Below are 20442 nucleotides of genomic sequence, written 5' to 3'. Positions count from 1 at the left end.
CTGAAATAATACCAAGAGGGGCACCTGGCATCTTCCTCCATTAAAAGCTGTTCTGTTGCCAAATGGCCTTAACTGTGTCAGTGTGACTTTAAATCAGTGTAACAAATCAAGTCACATAAAAGTTTTAGCTCAACAACATGAAGTATATGGAGAGCTATCCTGCTCAACCTGGCATCCATATCATTTTTCATTCTGCATCTATGCCATCGTTAAAGTTTTGATGCACTTTCTCTTTATCTCTGTAATTACTAGAACTTAGAATAGTTATTCCACATCATCACCCACATCATATGACAGAAGGTCCATAATCCTGGCAATATTTTTTAGCTCGACTATACAAAGTATATGGAGAGCTATCCTACTCTCCCTGGCGTTGGCATCAGCGTCTTTCCGCATCCCCACCTTGTTTAAAGTTTTTTTTACACTTTCTCTTTTTTCTCCTTATCTCTGTAATGACTTGGTGAATTTGCTTTAAACTTAAAATAGTTATTCCTCATCATCACCAACAACATCTGGCACAAGGGCCATAACTTTCACATCAATATTTCATGAATTATCCCCCTTTTTACTTAGAATTATGTCTCCCACCACACAATGGTGTGGGAGACATATTGATTTACTCTAGTCTGTGTGTCTGTCTGTGTGTCTGTCACAAAGCTTGTCCGCACTCTTAGTTGAACATTTCTCATCCGATCTTCACCAAACTTGAACAAAATGTGTTTGACCACAAGATCTCAGCCAAGTTCGATAACTAGCCAAATCCGCTGAGGCACTTTAGAATTATGGCCCTTGAATTACTGATTGAGTCCACACGTCCAAGCCATCTAATTGGGTCCACTCGTGTAATCCATCTAGTGAAACTAGACATTTTTCATAGGGGCAGTTGTGGGAGACATACGCTTTTTTCAAAAGCATCTCTAGTTTCAGGTTAAAATTTTGAATTATTATATTAAAGTTATTACTGTATGGATTTGTTTCAAACTGAAAGTAGTTTATCCACGTCATCTCCCACATCATATAACACAAGGTCCATAACTAGTACCAATATATCATGAATTATCCCCCACTTTTACTTAGAATTTCAGGCTTAAGTTTTGATGCACTTTCACCCTATCACAGTTATTATGTCTCCCTCCACACAGTGGTGTGGGAGACATATTGATTTACTCCTGTCTCTGTGTGTGTCTGTCACAAAGCTTGTCTGCACTCTATTAAAGTCGAACATTTCTCACCCACTCTTCACCAAACTCGAACAAAATGTGTCTGACCATAAGACCTAGGTCAGGTTCGATAACTATCCAAATTGGCCCAGGCACTTTGGAATTATGGCCCTTGAATTACCGAAAAATCCTCAGAGCGCATGCGCTTTCGTGCACCCAAAACATGCCCTATACTACTTTTATTAGCTTTGTTCATATTGGTGGACCATGATACAAAACAGAAAGTGTAGGGGCCACTTGAATAATGAGGTTATTTCTTAAAGGCTACGCATTTTCGAAATAACCTAATTATTCTTGTGAACCCCTACACTTTCTATTACTTATTTATTGTTTTGATACACTTTATCTCTCTTATTATGTCTCCCCCAGGAGACATATTGTTTTTGCCCTGTCCGTCCGTCCGTACATCACACTTTATTTCCGAGCAATAACTGGAGAACGATTTGACCTAGAACCTTCAAACTTGTAGGGCTGCTGGAGTAGATGACCCCTATTGTTTTTGGGGTCACTCCGTCAAAGGTCAAGGTCACAGGGGCCTGAACATTGAAAACCATTTCCGATCAATAACTAGAGAACCACTTGACCCAGAATGTTGAAACTTCATAGGATGATTGATCATGAAGAGTAGATGACCCCTATTGATTTTGGAGTCACTCCGTCAAAGGTCAAGGTCACAGGGGCCTGAACATTGAAAACCATTTCCGATCAATAACTAGAGAACCTCTTGACCTAGAATGTTGAAACTTCATAGGATGATTGATCATGAAGAGTAAATGACCCGTATTGATTTTGAGGTCACTCCGTCAAAGGTCAAGGTCACAGGGGCCTGAACATTGAAAACCATTTCCGATTAATAACTAGAGAACCACTTGACCCCGAATGTTGAAACTTCATAGGATGATTGGTCATAAAGAAGATAATTTGGTCACCCTCAAGTCGTAGGCTGTTGGGATCAAACTAACCACTCAAAGGTCAAGAGTCCACAGTGGGCCATGTTCATGTGAAAACATTTCCGGTCAATAACTTGATAACCACTTGACCCAGAATGTTGAAACTTAATATGATTGATTGGTCATGCAGAGTAGATGACCCCTAATGATTTTGGGGTCACTCTGTGAAAGGTCAAGGTCACAGGGGCCCGAACATTGAAAACCATTTCCGGTCAGTAACTTGAGAACCACTTGACCCAGAATGATGAAACTTCATAGGATGATTGGTTATGAAGAGTAGATGACCCCTAACAATTTTAGGGTCACTCTGTTAAAGGTCAAGGCCACAGGGGCCTGAACATGGAAAACCATTTCCAATCAATAACTTGAGAACCTCTCGACCCAGAATGTTGAAACTTCATAGGATGATTGTTCATGCAGAGTAAATGACCCCTATTGTTTTTGGGGCCACTCCGTTAAAGGTCAAGGTCACAGGGGCCTGAACATTGATAACCAGTTCTGATCAATAACTTGAGAACCACTTGACCCAGAATGTTGAAACTTCATAGAATTGAACATGCAGAGTAGATGACCCCTATTGATTTTGTGGTCAGTCTGTTAAAGGTCAAGGTCACAGTGGCCTGTTCATGTAAAATCATTTTTTGGAAATAACTTGAGAACCACTTGACCTACAATGTTGAAACTTAATAGGATGATTGGACATGCAGAGTAGATGACCCCTATTTATTTTGAGGTCACTTGATCAAAGGTCAAGGTCACAGGAACCTGAACAGTGACTTGAGAACCACTAGGCCAAGAGTGTTGAAATTTAGCGGGATGACTGGACATGCCAAGTAGATGATCCCTATTGCAGCCAACCATCAGTGTCTCTTTGATTTTTGCTCCTGACCCCAATTGACTTCTTACCTATAGGACTTTGCATTGGGGGAGACATGCGCTTTTTTACAAAAGCATTTTCTAGTTAGTTAATATTTTTGACACAGACTATCGTGCAATAGGTTCATCCACCATTGGAGTCATTAAATACTCCAGTGATAGTTTCCTAAGATGTGCCCATTTTCACTATCCAGCATCGAAATAGTCAAGCGTGCTGTCTTCTGTGAAGCTCTTGTTGATGGATTAGGTTCCCTTTTTAGCTCGGCTTTTCGAAGAAAAAGTAGAGCTATTGCACTCGCCCTGGCGTCGACATCGGCATTTCCGTTCGTTAAAGTTTTTGATAAAGTCAAATATCTCTGTTACTATCAAAGCTATTGACTTGAAACTTAAAACAGTTATTTACTATCAAAGTCTACACCAGGAGAATTAACCCACATAACTCTGATTTGAATTTTGATGGAGTTATGTCCCTTTTAACTTAGAATTTTCGGTAAAAGTTTTTGTTTAAGTCAAATATCTATGTTACTATCAAAGCTATTGACTTGAAACTTAAAATAGTTATTTACTATCAAAGTCTACACCAGGAGAAATAAACCCTATAACTCTGTTTTGAATTTTGACAGAGTTATGTGTCTTTTTAACTTAGATTTTTTGGTTAAAGTTTTATAAAGTTTTTACTGTCAGAGCTCTAATTCAGAGTCAAGCACTGAGAAAAGTCAAGAGTGCTGTCTTACGGACAGCTCTTGTTACTTAAACTTTAGGGGACTTGATTCAAACTTAAAATACTTGTATGACTTTATTACCAACATCATTTGACACAAGAGCAATAACTCTAGAATCAATCTTTTTGAAATATTATTCTTTTTGTTCTTGAAATATTCCAAGTTTATGATAGAAAGACTTCAGTAAAACTTAAGAAATATCTAATGATTTTTTTATGAGTATCATTCGTTCTAAAGCATTGAAACTGTATAAATTTGCAGGTATCGCCATGAAACTGTATAAATTTGCAGGTATCGCCATGAAACTGTATAAATTTGCAGGTATCGCCATGAAGTTATATATTACAAAGAGAAGTTACTCATGTTTGGTGGTGGGGCAGGAGCTGGCTACTCGGCATTTAGACTCAGCAAGGTAACATTATCAAAAATTTTATTGTGTAAATTACGTTATTTCAATGTTAATTCATATATTCAGTTATAGGCAATGCCAGAACTTTGAAATTTTTATACACATCTCAAAAAGAGGTAAAACTGTCACCTCACAGAAGTTGATTTGGGAAAGTTGTAGATCTGTCATTAACACAATGGATTTTCTAGCACATGGCAGCATATCTTGGCTTATTCAAATTTTTATTGAATGCATGTGCAAAGTATTGCTATTGGAGGTAATATCTGTGATAATTAACCAAGGGCTTAAAGAAACAGACTGCTTACTGCATCTCTCATCTTGGTGCTATGAGATAAATTCTTTTTGTTGAGGAAGCTTTTCGGCTGGCATGAAAAATGTCCGTGTTTCTAATGCATCATTTTAAGCCAAAATTATGCATGGAGGAGTTTTGGACTTTTGTATGTATCCATAGTTTAAAGATGTTACAATGGAGATGTATCAAATTACTTTCAATTTTATTGTTAGCTCACCTGTCACATAGAGACAAGGTGAGCTTTTGTGATCACCCTTCGTCCATCTTCAGTCCGTCCGTGCGTGCGTGCATCCGTCCGTCCGTCAACAATTTCTTGTCTGCACAATAGTAGTTTCATTTATGATTTTATTTTAATCAAACTTGCACACAACTTGTATCACCATAAGATCTCAGTTCCTTTCTGGAACTGGCCAGATCCCATTATGGGTTCCAGAGTTATGGCCGCTGAAGGGCCAAAATTAGCTATTTTGACCTTGTCTGCACAATATCAGCTTTATTTATGATTTAATTTTTACCAAACTTGCACACAACTTGTATCACCATTAGATCTTGTTTCCTGTCTTGAACTGGCCAGATTCTGTTATTGGTTCCAGAGTTATGGCCCCTGAAAGGGCCAAAATTAGCTATTTTGACCTTGTCTGCACAATAGCAGCTTCATTTACGATTTGATTTTAACCAGACTTGCATACAACTTGTATTACCATAAGATCTTGGTTTCATTCTTGAACCGGCCAGATCCCTTAATGGGTTCCAGAGTTATGGCCCCTGAAAGGGCCAAAATTAGCTATTTTGACCTTGTCAAGTTACCTCCCTTTATTTTTTATGTAAATGAATATACCTAGCAGCTTCTAATGAGATTGGTTTGAAATATTATTTATGTCTTCCGTGGTAAGAAATAGTCATGTTAGATAACTATTGATTGAATGTTTATCAATATGAATACTTTTCTAATATATTGTTAATTACCTCCCCTGATTTCAATAAAAATGGATTTATCTCGGTAAGTATTTATAGGACTCATTTGAAATTTCATTATTGTCATTAGTTGGACTGAAACAATAAGGGTAGAAAACTATGGACTGGTTTTATGTCAAATTACCTCCCTTTATTTCAAATTAAAATGGATGTATCTCAGTAACCAATGAAGGTTCTGATTTGAAATGTCATTTATGCCATCAGATTGTCTCGGACAATCAGGGTAGATAACTTTTGACTGAATATATGACAAATTACCTCCCTTTATTTCATGTAAATGAATATACCTCGGCAGAATCTAATGAGATTGGTTTTAAATGTTTTTAAAGTCTTCCAGGGTAAGAAATAGTCATGCTAGTACAAAGCTTGTCCGCACTCTAAGTCGAAAATTTATCATTCGATTTCACCAAAACTGAACAAAAATTGTTTGACCATTAATGTACCTCGGCCAAGTCGATAACTAGCCAAATCGGTCAAGCTAATTGGAGTTATGGCCCTTGAATACCAAAAATCGGCCTTTTACTCTTGTCCGCACTCTAAGTCGAAACATTCTCATCCGATCTTCACCAAACTTAACAAATGTGTTCGACCATGAGACATTGGCCAAGTTTCGATAACTAGTCAAATCGGTCTAGGCATTTGGTTGTTCTGCCCTTGAATTACCGAAAAATTGCCTTGGTACTCTTGTCACACCTAAGTCGAAGAGTTATAAATTCCGATCTTCACAAACTGGACACAAAATTGTTTTTGGCCAGAAGAACTTAGCCAAGGTTTGATTAACTGCCAAATCCACCCAGGCACTTCTGATTTATGGCCCTTGATTACTGATGGATCCCACTCAGCCAGACAATCTAATTGGATCCAATCGTCTATACCATCTAGAGAAACTAGAACATTTTCATAGTGGCAGTTGTGGGAGACATGCGCTTTTCTCAAAATCATCTCTAGTTATTCAGAATAAAACTGTGTTTTCTTCATTAAACAATCATATATTAGGTAGATGTATTTGACCTAAATGAACAGACATGGGAAAATGTGATGACAGGTCCAAGTGAAAGAAATTTTCAGCAAGCTTCAATGGAAGGTATTCAGCTGTTAGTACTTTCTTGGTTTTGGCTCACATGAGAAAGTTAAGTGAGTTTTTCTGATCGCTCAATTTCGGCGGCTGTCTGTCGTCTGTCTCTGCCTGGTCCGTCACATTTAGCTTGTGTATGCGATAGAGCTTTATTTTTCAACTGATCTTCATGAATATTGGTCAGAATGATAACCTTGATGAAATCTAGGCCGAGTTGATAATGGGTCCATCTTGGGTCAAAAACTAGGCAAATCAAAGAAAAACCTTGTGTATGCGATAGAGGCGTATTTTTCAATGATTCATGAATATTGGCAGAATGTTGCCTGATGAAGTCTAGGCCGAGTTCGAAAATGGGGTCCCTTGGCTCAAAAACAGTCTCTAGGTCAAATCAAAAGAAAACCTTGTGTAACGAAGAGGCTGTATTGTTCAATTGACTTCATGAATTTTGCGTCGAAGATACATGATGAATCTAGGCCGAGTTCGAAAATGGGTCATCTGGGATCAAAAAATAGGTTCACTAGGTCAAATCAGGGAAAAAACCTTGTGTATGCGATAGAGGCTGTAATTTTTCAACTGATCTTCATGAAATTAGCCAGATGATTACCTTGATAAAATTAGGCCCGAGTTCGAAATGGGTCATCTGGGGGTCAAAAACTAGGTTCACTAGGTCAGATCGAAGAAAAACATTGTGTATGAATAGAGGTTGTAGTTTTAATGGATCTATGAAATTGGTCAGAGTGATTGCCTTGATGAAATCTAGGTCAAGTTTGAATATGGGTTAATCTGAGGTCAAAAAAACAGGTCATAAGTCAAATTAAGACATATCTTGTGCTATGCGATAGAGACTGTTTTTCAATTGATTTTTATGAATTGGTCAGGATGATTGCCTTCATGAAATCTAGGTCGAATTTGAATATGGGTCACATGAGGTCAAAAACTAGGTCACTTGGTCAAATCAAAGAAAAAACTTGTGTATGGATAGAGGCTGTATTTTCAAATTGATCTTCAGAATTTTGCGTCAGAATGATTGCCTTGATAAAAATCTAGGTCGAGTTTGAAACATGGGTCATCTAGGGTCAAAAACTAGGTCATATCTAGAAAAATGCGTGTTTTATCTCAAGAGACCATGTTTTGGTCCAATCTTATGAAAATTCGGTCAGATATTGTTTCCATGAAATCACTAGGGCAAACATGTTGACCGTTATGGTGTGTTCTTAGGTGAGCGACCTAGGCCATCTGGGCCTCTTGTTTAGATGTTAAGCCAATTTTACATTACAGATACTTATGAATAATGCAGATTTTATTGCCCTGACAGTTAAAAACCAGGGGAACTATAGATTTGTCCTCCAGTCTGGCTGTATTTGAGAATATGCACACCTTTTTGTTTTGTTGCTTTGTCAAAAAAAATCTGTTTACTTTAGAATTATGTGAGATTTTTTCATGAATTAGGCAGTGTAACTAAAAATACAAACTTCAAGTAGGAACTATCTATTTAGATAAGATGTAGCTAACTGCCACCAAAAGTATGTAGACTGAAAAACTATTTAAATTAGATATCATTTCAGAAAAAAGAGTTATTTGAGCTGAAAAAAATGATCTCGGAGTAAAATATTTGGAAAAAATGGAGACAAACTCCGCTTGACTTTACTGTAGGCTTAGGTGGCTATTGATCTAGTACCCATGCAAACTATGCCAATTTTACCCCTACGCAGGGAAAACGCAGAATATTTATGACATAATTGCCATACGGATTAAACAATCTGAATGGAAAACTGGGTAAAGATCAAATAAGTAATGCCCGGGGACAGTGTGACATTTTCTGTGGTGAAATTAGTCACAAACAGACGATGTATTTGAGTGACAAAAACCACAGAATTTACAAGGTAAAAATGTGAAACGGGTCATGCGGAAAGAGAACAATCTCTTACATCCATATATATGCGTCAAAGTAGGGAAACATCTAGAAATATGAGAAAATCAAAGAAATCAATTTTCAGGACGGTTCGATGCATGACTGTCTTATCATGCATAGCATTAACATAGATAGATACTTTTCAATTGCACTGGTATAACTGGACAGGATTATGATTAACAAACAGTGTCCACTAAACAATTTCACTTTATAAACTGATTGTTTCCCTTGTGTAAAGAGGGCTTAGGGTAAGTCTCTACCTGAATATAATACATCAGTAGAAGGCAGTATAGAAATATGAACATAATTGTATTTAGTCTGTTTAAGTGCACATTTATTTATCTATCTGTCTATCTGTCGATCACAAAAGATGGATTCTGGCATTTTTAAAATGAGACATTAGTGATATAATCAAAGGTTTGACTGTTAACAGTGCCCTTTGGTCTCTGTCAGGTTTTAGCACAGCTTTGACAGTATAACAGTGCTCTTTGGTCCCGGTCAGTATTTAGCACAGCTTTGACTGTATAACAGTGCCCTTTGGTCTCGGTCAGTATTTAGCACAGCTTTGACTGTATAACAGTGCCCTTTGGTCCCGGTGTGTATTCAGCACAGCTTTGATTGTATAACAGTGCCCTTTGGTCCCCGTCAGTATTCAGTACAGTTTTGACTGTATAACAGTGCCCTTTGGTCTCGGTCAGTATTTAGCACAGTTTTGACTGTATAACAGTGCCCTTTGGTCTCATTTAGTATTAAGCACAGGTTTCACTATGACAGTGTCCTCAGGTTTCAGTTGGTATTTGGCACAGTTCTTACGGTTCAACAGTGTCCACGGGTCTCAGTTGGCATTTGGCACAGGTTTTACTGTATAACAGTGTTCTCAGGTCTCAGTCTCGCATTTAGCCACAGGTTTGACTTTGTACGATGTCCTCTTGTTTCTCGTCTGATTTAGCACAGGTTGGACGTTTAAACGGTCCTTGGGTATCAGTCTGTATAAGCACAGATTGGACTGTTAACTGTCATTTGGTTCAGTATGTACTCCGAGCATAGACAACAGGTTTGACTTTGTATCAGTGTCCTTTGGTCTCAGTCTATATTTAGCACAGGTCGGACTGTATAACTGTCCTTGGGTCTCAGTCTGTATTTAGCAAAGGTTTGACTTTGTACCAGTGTCCTTTGGTCTCAGTCTGTATTTAGCACAGGTTTGTCTTTGTATCAGTGTCCTTGGGTCTCAGTCTGTATTTAGCACAGGTTGGACTGTTTAACTGTCCTTGGGTCTCAGTCTGTATTTAGCACAGGTTTGACTTTGTGTCAGTGTCCTTGGGTCTCAGTCTGTATTTAGCACAGGTTTGACTTTGTACCAGTGTCCTATGGTCTCAGTCTGTATTTAGCACAGATTTGGCTTTGTATCAGTGTCCTTGGGTCTCAGTCTGTATTTAGCACAGGTTTGGCTTTGTACCAGTGTCCTTGGGTCTCAGTCTGTATTTAGCACAGTTTTGACTTTGTATCAGTGTCCTTTGGTCTCAGTCTGTATTTAGCACAGGTTTGACTTTGTGTCAGTGTCCTTTGGTCTCAGTCTGTATTTAGCACAGATTTGTCTTTGTTTCAGTGTCCTATTGTCTCAGTCAGTGTTTAGCACAGGTTTGTCTTTGTATCAGTGTTCTCGGGTCTCAGTCTGCATTTAGCACAGGTTTGACTTTGTATCAGTGTTCCTTTGGTCTCAGTCTGTATTTAGCACAGGTTCGTCTTTGTATCAATGTCCTTGGGTCTCAGTCTGTATTTAGCACAGGTTGGACTGTTTAACTGTCCTTGGGTCTCAGTCTGTATTTACCACAGGTTTGGCTTTGTATCAGTGTCCTTGGGTCTCAGTCTGCATTTAGCACAGGTTTGACTTTGTATCAGTGTCCTTTGGTCTCAGTCTGTATTTAGCACAGGTTTGACTTTGTATCAGTGTCCTACGGTCTCAGTCAGTGTTTAGCACAGGTTTGTCTTTGTATCAGTGTCCTAGTGGATCTCAGCGTATTTAGCACAGGTTGGTCTTTGTATCAAGTGTTCTTGGTATCAGTCTGTATTTAGAACAGGTTTGTCTTTGGATCGTGTCCAGGGTCTCAGTCTGTATTGAGACACAGGTGGACTTTGTATCAGTGTCTTGGTCTCAGTCTGTATTTGCACAGGTTTGATTTTGTATCAGTGTCCTTTGGTCTCAGTCTGTATTTAGCACAGGTTTGACTTTGTATCAGTGTCCTTTGGTCTCAGTCTGTATTTAGCACAGGTTTGACTTTGTATCAGTGTCATGGGTCTCAGTCAGTAATTAGCACAGGTTTGTCTTTGTATCAGTGTCCATGGGTCTCAGTCAGTAATTAGCACAGGTTTGACTTTGTATCAGTGTCATGGGTCTCAGTCTGTATTTAGCACAGGTTTGACTTTGTATCAGTGTCCTTTGGTCTCAGTCTGTATTAGCACGTGGACTTTGTATCAGTGTCCTTGGGTCTCAGTCTGAGTTAGTACAGGTTGACTTTGTACAGTGTCATAGTTCAGTCAGTGTTTAGCACAGGTTGACTGTTAACTGCCCTTGAATCTCAGTGGGTTTAGAACAGGTTGACTGTTTAATGTCCTCGGGTCTGATTTGGTATTTAGCACAGGTTGGACTGTTAAACTGTCTCCTCGGATCTTAGTTGGTGTTTAGCACAGATTGGACTGTTTAACTGTCCTCGGGTCTCAGTTGGTAATTAGCACAGGTTGGACAGTTTAACTGTCCTCTAATCTCAGTTGGTATTTAGCTCAGGTTGACTTTGATCAGGTCCCTTTGGTCTCAGTCTGTAGTAGCACAGGTTTGACTTTATCAGGGTCCTTGGTGCAGTACAGATTTTAGCAAAGGTTGGACTGTTTAACTGTCCTTGGGACTCAGTTTGTATTTAGCACAGGTTGGACTGTTTAACTGTCCTTGGGTCTCAGTCTGTATTTAGCACAGGTTTGACTTTGTATCAGTGTCCTTTGGTCTCAGTCTGTATTTAGCACAGGTTTGTCTTTGTTTCAGTGTCCTGTGGTCTCAGTCAGTGTTTAGCACAGGTTGGACTGTTTAACTGTCCTTGGGTCTCAGTCTGTATTTAGCACAGGTTGGACTATTTAACTGCCCTTGAATCTCAGTTGGTGTTTAGAACAGGTTGGACTGTTTAACTGACCTCGGGTCTGAGTTGGTATTTAGCACAGGTTGGACTGTTAAACTGTCTCCCCGGATCTCAGTTGGTGTTTAGCACAGATTGGACAGTTTAACTGTACTCCGGTCTCAGTTGGTGTTTAGCATAGGTTGGACTGTTTAACTGTCCTCCGGTCTCAGTTGGTGTTTAGCACAGGTTGGACTGTTTAACTGTCCTCGGGTCTCAACTGGTAAATGTATTTAGCACATTATATGTCTGATTGTGTATTCACGTTCAACTTCACTTTTTTCAACTTCGTTGCCTGAGGGTCACTCAGCCCAAGCTGACATCCGCATGTAACTTTAGATCTTTTTTAAGTTATTTACATTTTACTTGTACTGCATTTGCGTTTTTAAACTGCTGCATTGTTTATCCAGGAACAAATATTCTACATTTTATAGATTTGCCTTTCTGATAATTGCCTTCTTTGGCAAGCAACATCTGTCTTTATTACTATTTCTGTACATGATTTCAAAACTATGAGATGTGACATGAGTTGTATCCATTTGTCAATTATAGTTCAAATGAGAAAATATATATTTTTTTAGCTCACATGTCACAAAGTGACAGTGTGAGCTTTTGTGATCGTGCAGCGTCCGTCGTCCTCGTCCGTCCGTGCGTCCATGCGTAAACTTTTGCTGTGACCTCTCTAGAGGGTCAATTGTTTTCATGGGATATTTATGAAAATTGGTAGAATGTTCATATTGCTGATATCTAGGCACAAGTTCGAAAACTGGGTCACATGCGTCAACAACTAGGTCAGTAGGTCTAAAAATAGAAAAAAACCTTGTGTCCGCTCTAGAGGCCATATTTTCAACAGATCTTCATGAAAATTGGTCAGAATGGTTCATGATTGATGATAATCTAGGTCAGGTTCGAAAACTTTGGTCACGTGCCTTCAAAAACTAGGTCAGAATAGGTCAATAATAGAACAACCTTGGGACCTCTCTAAGAGGCCATATTTTCATGGATCTGTATATGAAAGTTGGTCTGAATATCATCTTGAGGATATCTAGTCAAGTTCGAAACTGGGGTCGTGCGGGCAAAAAATAGGTCATTAGGTCTAACACATAGAACAACCTTGTGACCTCTGTAGAGGTCATACTTTTGAATGGTCTTCATGAAAATGGTCAGAATGTTCACCTTGAGATATCTAGGTCAGTTTAAACTGGGTCACGTGCCAGTCATAAAACTAGGTCAGTGGCAATAATAAAAAACCTTGTGCCTCTAGAAGCCATATTTTCATGGGATCTTTATGAAAGTTGGTCAGAATGTTCCATCTTGCTGATATTAGGTAGATTCGAAAAGGGGTCACGTGCGGTCAAACTAGGTCAGTAGGTCTAAAAATAGAAAAACCTTGTGACCTCGCTAGGGCCATATTGTTCACATGCTCTTCATTGGAAAATGGTCAGAATGTCATCTTGATGATAGCTAGGTCAAGTTCGAAATGGGTAAGTGCTCAAAAACTAGGTCAGTAGGTCAATATATAGAAAAACCTGTGCCTCTCTAGAGGCAATTTGAATGGTTGCATGAAAATTGGTCAGAATGTTCATCTTGATGTGTTAGGTCAGGTTCGAAACGGGTTCACGTGACATCCACAACTAGGTCAGTAGGTCAAAAATAATGAAAAAACATTGTGACCTCTCTAGAGGCCATTATTTTTCGTGGGGTCTGTAGGAAGTTGGTATGCATGTTCATCTTGATGATATCTAGATCAATTCGAAAAACTGGGTCAGCTGCGGTCAAAACTAGGTCATTAGGTCTAAAAATAGACAGCTTGTGACCTCTATAGATGCCATACTTTGAGTGGATCTTCATGAAAATTGGTCAGAATGGTCATATGATGAATCTAGGGCAAGTTGAAACGGGGTCAGTGCCATCAATAACTAGGTCAGTAGGTCCAATAATGAAAAAAACCTTGTGACCTCTATAGAGGCCATATTTTCATGGATCTGTATGAAAGTTGGTCTGATGTTCATTTGATGATATCAGGTCAGATTCAAAACGGGTCACATAGCTCAAAAACTAGGTCACTAGTCAAATAATAGAAAAAAAAGACCCGTATACTCAGTTCAAAAACTGGGTCATGTGTGGGACAGGTGAGCGAGTTCAGGACCATCATGGGTCCTCTTGTTATTTACAGAATATCCAGGAAGTAGACGATGTCATAGTTGTGTGAAATTGAAAGATGGTAAAAATAAATCTGTTATAAATTTAGCTTTTAATGTACCAGAATGGTAAAACTAAAAGTCTCCGAGACACTCAAGGTTTTCGAAATTTTCGTAAATCTAATCCATTATAGGGAGTATTTGAGAGATTTTGAGTATTTAAGGGGAATTCATATCAAGAAATATTACATAAATAAATAAATTGTATGAACAATTTTTTTTAGCTCAACTGAACTTAGTTCTGGGTGAGCTATTATTACGATATAGGTGGATTGTCCAGTATCCTGCATCAACATTTTTACTTAAAAATCTTCTCCTTTGAAACTACTTGGTCAGTAGCATCCTGGCATGGCCCTCTGTCATATTTATTCAAATGGGCCACCAGAGTTTAAAATAGAAAAGCCTTGTAAAGAACTTCTACTCATGAACCGCTTGATGGATCTTTATCAAACTTGATCTGTAGCATCCTTATAAGGTTCTCTCCAAATTTTATTCAAATGGGGGCATTTGGCCCCTTTTAAGGGCTGCCTGAGCTAAAATTAGAAATAACTTTAAACAACTTCTTCTCATGAACTGCTAGATGGATCTTCATCAAACTTGATCTGTAGCATCATTGTATTTTATACAAATGGGGGCACTTGGCCCTTTTAGGGGCCAATAGAGCTAACATTATAAATACCTTTAAATGACTTCTCAGGAATTGTTGGATGGGTCTTTATCAAACATGGATTGTAGCATCATTATAATGTCCTCTACCAAATTTGTTCAAATCAGGACAGTCAGCCCATTGATGGGGCTGCTAGGGCTAAAAATAAAAAACCTTTCTTATGAATGCCTCAATGGATCTTCATAAGACTTGTCGAACAAACATTAAGCGTCCTCTTTAGTTTGTAGGATTCATAAGGTTTTATGCAAATTGGTTTCAATTGGTGCACTGGGCCATTTTAGTGTCACTAAGTTAAAATAGAATTACCTTAAATGATTCTTCTGATGGTAGGATTTTTGGGTGTGACAGTAAAATATAGAAAAAGCCTTTAGATAACTTTTGTTTTAATGAACAGCTCAAAGTGGAAATCCCTCTAAACAGATCCCCTTGTAAGTGGAAACACCTCTAAGTCAGATCCTCTTGTAAAGTTAAAACCTCTCTAAACAAGACCTTTTAAAGTGGAAACCCCTCTTAACCAGACTGGACCCTTGTTAACCGGAAACCCTGCTACACCAGATCCCCTCACACATTTTGATGACATTTTAGCCTAAAAAATTCCTGTAAGTGGCAACTCCCTTTGTAAGATGGAAACCTCTCTAAAACAAGACCTTGTAAAGTTGAAACCCTTCTAAACCAGACGCCCTTATAAAGTGGAAATCCCTCTTAATGAGACCCTCTTGTAAAGTGTAAATCCCCCTTGTAAAGTGAAAATCCCTCTAAACCAGATCCTTTTGTAAACTGGAAACACCTCTAAGCCAGATCCTCTTATAAAGTGAAAACACCTTTTAACAAGACCACCTCGTAAAGTTAAAGCTTCTCTAAACAAGACCTTTTAAAGTAGAAACGCGTCTTAACCAAACTCCCTTGTTAACCGGAAACCCCACTAAAACCAGAATCCTACACATTTTTGTGACAATTTTAACCTAAAAAATTCCTATAACGGAGCTTATAATGAAACATCTCAGAATTGTAAATTTATCTATTTTCTGTCATATCATTGTATAAAATGTGTAAGCTCATATGCTTAATGTTGAGATACATGCCTATGATTAAAGGCCATCCAGATTAAGCTTTAACTGCTGGTGTAATTGAAATATGACTCAATGGCATTTAAGTAAAGGTTTCATTGCATCTTTTCTGTTTGTTAGATGTATATGTAGCTGGAGGATTAGCACCAGATGGTATTCAGGGAGATATTTGGAGATTTCACCTTCCCACATACCAGTGGACAGCTTTAGAAGTGCCTTTTCCTAAACCAGTCTATTTTCATTCTGCAGCAGTAACAAATGTAAGTTGTTAATTTGTCTGAAATGATTTACCATTGTTTTTATTCAGTGATGGGGGAATGGTGGCAGGGCCTATTTAGTTGGAGGGGTGGGTTGGGGGGGGTGGAAATCGCACTGTAACAACTAATCTAGATCTATACATATATTTCCAGAAACATTAACCGACAAAACCTTTCAAATTTTCCATGGAAATCTGTTCCAATACTCTATGGAATAATTCCATGTACTTTTCCATGGAAATGCCTGGACATTCTCGACAGGCAGGGGTCTGAACCCTGAAAACAGTTTCCACCCAATACGTTGAAAGGCACTTGACAGGAACATTCAAACTTGGTAGCATGATTGGGTTATGAGGTAGATGACCCTTATAGTCTTTGATGTTAGTAGAGCAAAGGTCAAGGTCACAGTGGCCTGAACCTTGAAAACAGTTTCTGCCCAATAACTAGAGAACTACTTGGCTCAGAATCTTTAAACTTGGTAGCTTGATTAGGTCTTTGATGTAAATGGCCCATGTAGTTGATAGGGTCAAAAGTCAAGGTCACAGGGGTCTGAACCCTAAAAATTGGTCCCCCCCGCCCAACACACACACATACACACACCCAATAGCTTGAGGACCGTTTGATCCAGAGGCTTCGAACTTGATAGCATGATCGGGCTTATGAAGTAGAAAACCCATTTTGTTTTTCGGGGTAACAAGGGAAAGGTCAAGGAGGTCACAGGGTTCTGAACTTTGAAAACAGTTTCCACTCAAAAACTTGAAAACCATTTGACCAAGAACCTTCAAACTCGGTAGCATTATTGGACTTATGAAGTACATTTCCTCTTGTTTTTTGGGTGAGTAAATCAATGGTCAAATATTGAAAGCTATTTCTGCATGATAACTTCACTTCATCAAGAACTATCAAACTTGATAGCATGGTTGACCCCTTTGGGGTCAGTAAGTCAAAGGTAAAGGTCATAGGAGCCTGAACCTTCAAGAGGTTTCCACAAAAGAACTGGAGAACTACTTGACCTAGGGCCTTCAAACTTTGTGGCATAATTGGGTTTATGAAGTAGATGACCACTAATATTTTTATGGTCAATAGGTCAAAGGTCACAGTGGTCTGAACCTTGAAAACATTTTCTGATCAATAACTTGGGAACAACTTGACCAAGTATCTTCAAACTTGATAGCATAATTTGTTTTTTTTTAAGTTGATGACCCCTATTGTTTAGGTTATTAGTAGGTGAAAGGTCAAGGTCATAGTGATCAGGGGACTGAAAATAGGACAAACCATCATGGGGGCATATGTGTGTTGTAAACAACTCTTATTATGCCCCCCTTTGAAGAAGGAGGGGTATATGTAGACCAACCTGTTTCCAGATGATAACTCAAGAACGCTTTGGCCTAGGATCATGAAAGTTGATAGGGAGGTTGGTCATCACCAGCAGATGACCTCTCTTGAGTGCACTGTTTTTATCTTGTAAATAATATACATTTGTATATAAAACAAATTTTTTTTATGTTTTTCAATAGGGTGAATCTTAATTTTGTATATTTATTAATATTTTTCTTAGCTCTGTTTAAAAAATTTACTGCAAAATAATAAATGTTCACATTGAATTTCTCCTATTACTGGTTTTCTATCCTTCCTTTGGGAGATTTATATCATATTTGATAAATTGTTGTACATTGAATTGTTTGTACAATTTTTGAATACTACCCTTAATAATGCATGCTTTTTTTCTACTAAATAATGAACAGTATAGTCTTCAGTTATGTTTCCAGACATTACATCGCTGCGTTTGTTATTATTTTTGTATGCTATGGTCAGTATGAATAGAATTTATAACAGAACTTTTACCATATTTGGGTGTAGTATTTTTCACTGTATCTGATACAGAAACATAACAGAAGTAAAGGCTGTACTGAAATCTTTCAAATTCTCATATCGAATATATTTTCATGTGCGCCCAGTCATCCCTCCATACCAGATTGCCACCAGCCCACATTGATGATTTTAGTTCATAATCACAACAAACCTTGTGGCAAGACCTACAAACTGACTTACTTATAAGTGACCTTGACCCTTGTATGACCTTCCCCTTCAAACTTAAATCCTTAATAAACAACATTTTTCGTCCTACAGCCCACATTAATTACCCACTTTAGTTCATAATCACATTCATCAATTTTTGTTTGCAAGACCTACAAACTGACCTATATATAATTGACCTTGACCCTCATATGACCTTCACCTTCTAACTTTAAACCTTGATAACATTTTTGGTCCTACAGCCCACGTGACTGACTTAATTTAGTTCATATTTTCACTCAACAAACCTTGTGGCAAAACTGACCTATATATTGGGGATCTTGATCTTCATATGATTTTCACCTTTAAACTTAAAACCTAAAAAAAAAAACATTTTGGTCATACATGCAGGGGCATAATTTTGCATTTTGAAAATGCAACTCCTTGTTGGTTGTTATTTCAAGAGCATCTCAGGTGGTTTACTCTTTTCAAGACATTTATAAATGTTTTGTACTTAACAAAAATACATTCAGTCCAAACTTACCTTACGGTCACCTTCCTTTAATATTCAGTTTCCTTCCTGACAAAAACCATTTTTTATTTGCCCTCAATTGAAAGTTCACCTGGCCAACGCAGCCTGTTTATTTCATTCCATTTTGCCCCATTAAATGGACATTTGCAAAACTCCCAGTCAGGGGTGAAAGTAAAACATAGCTGGAAAATCAGATATGTCGAAAATGCACTAAAATTAGATAACAGTTTACCTCATGTTCAGTGCAGATTGACGATATTTCGAAGTATATAGGTTTTCAATCACATAATGGTATAAAGTTTATAAACCAAGGTCAACTTTAAAACTTTTAACAAATTTTTAGAGGATTTCATTTTTCTTTAACAAAATTTTAAACAAGTTATTTTGAAGGTTCATAGGGTCGTGTGATATTATTTAATTTTGTTGCCATGACTTTGACAGTTTTTGAAAAGAACTGCCATTTTGTGGGGAAAGTGAACTGTGGATTTCAACTTTCATGAGCATTTTGCTGTTTGTTTGGGTTTAAGTTTGTGAATCTATGCAACCACAAATTTCAGGAAAGAAAGACATTGTACCATTTTAATTGTTAACCCTTGTTTTAGCTCACCTGAGCACAAAGTGCTCGGGGTGGGCTATTGTGATCATTCACCGTCCAACATCAAGCAGTCCACACTTTTCTTTGAACAACATCTCCTGTGATGGAACTTGGCCTAGATGTTCCTTAAATAGTTTTCTTCTAAAAGTGTTCAAACCGTTCAACTTGATTGCACATACTGTAAAATCATTTAATTTCGTGGGAATAAAATTTCGTGGTTTGGTAAAAAGGATATTTGTGGGGATATGGAATTAGTGGATGCAACATCTGAACACAAAATGAATTGGAATTTAATTGTTGCCTTGTAATAAATTTAGTGAATTGACTCAATCACAAACATTAGTCCCCAACAAATATTAATGATTTCACAGTAATGGATGCCATAGCTTAAAATAGAAAAATCTTCAAATGGATTTTCAGATAAACAGCCAGTCCAATATTGAAATAATTTCACACATATTTTCTTTTTGTTACACTCTACCAAGATTATTCAAATTATTCTAATTCGTCAAAAACGTTGCCATCAGGGGGATCATTCAATTTTTACTATTATGTATATAGATGCAACTTCAAAAATCCTCTTGTATGAAACTGCAGGACAGATTTTGATGGTCTTACTGTGTGACCCCCTGCCAAGATTGTTCAAAATATTTCAATTTGTCAAAAATCATGGAAGCTAGGGTGTGTGTTCTTTTTTTCTTATATCTTTAAAAATCTTGTCAGAAACAACAGGCCTTATTTAAAAAAAACACTTGACAAATGTTTCTTTGGTGACCCTTTATGAAGATTGTACAAATTATTCTGTTTCATCAAAGAACATGGCCAGCAGGGAGTGTGGTCACTCTTTCCTATAATTATGTATGTAGTGGAAGCTTTTTGATATTGTCTTTTATTATCCTTTATCATCATTCCCCCACCTGCCTGTGTTTATTTAGTGGAAACTTCTGAAATATGCTTGCATTAATTACTTCAAAATAATTTCACAACATTTCCTTTCATAACCATCTACCAAAACTGTTCAAGTGAGCAGCATAAATCAGGTGAGCGGTCTAGGGTCACCATGGCCCTCTTGTTCCATTACAGGATGGCTGTATGTTTATCCTTGGAGGTGTGAGCAGAATTGACGATACTAGAACAAATGCGTTACAGATCATGTGGTTACAAGTACCTCAACTTAAACTTCTAGCCTGGAACACTGTTGCCCGAAGTCTGAAACTCAGTTTGTGTAAACATCGGGGGGCAGTACAGCATCATGACTTAGGTGGCACCAGTGGTCCAGCGCTAGAGTTTAGTATAGATTCGGGTACTTGGTAACCACTGATTGATTCCTGAACGCATTGTTTAGTGCTAGTCCCTTTCTTCCTCCCCCCTCCCTTCTTTCCCCCCTTTCCCCTCCTGGATTGTATCCCCTCCCCTCTTTTCCCCCCCCCCTTTTTTTTCCTCTCTTTCTTTCCTCCCTTTTCTTCCCTTTTTTCTCTTTTCCCTTCTTACAAAACTTTACGTCAATATGGGCAT

At 38.0% G+C, this 20442-nt stretch overlaps 1 protein-coding gene across 1 annotated transcript in view; it reads left to right on the top strand.

Annotated features, from left to right (window-relative positions):
* The window catches only part of LOC123530032 (kelch domain-containing protein 10-like), a 41505-nt gene extending 21264 nt beyond the window's left edge, over positions 1–20241 (top strand). Inside the window, exons 6-10 of the mRNA XM_045310715.2 lie at positions 4090–4180; positions 6441–6528; positions 13769–13816; positions 15648–15787; positions 20011–20241. Coding sequence (XP_045166650.2) covers positions 4090–4180; positions 6441–6528; positions 13769–13816; positions 15648–15787; positions 20011–20241 — 598 coding nt within the window. The remainder of the gene's footprint in view (positions 1–4089; positions 4181–6440; positions 6529–13768; positions 13817–15647; positions 15788–20010) is intronic.
* Positions 20242–20442: the final 201 nt, after the last annotated feature.

This window comes from Mercenaria mercenaria, chromosome 13, assembly GCF_021730395.1.
Source record: "Mercenaria mercenaria strain notata chromosome 13, MADL_Memer_1, whole genome shotgun sequence".
In the NCBI taxonomy this organism is placed as follows: Eukaryota; Metazoa; Mollusca; class Bivalvia; order Venerida; family Veneridae; genus Mercenaria; species Mercenaria mercenaria.
The sequence above is the reverse complement of the archived record's forward strand: the minus strand, read 5'-3'. Positions and strand labels throughout refer to the sequence as shown.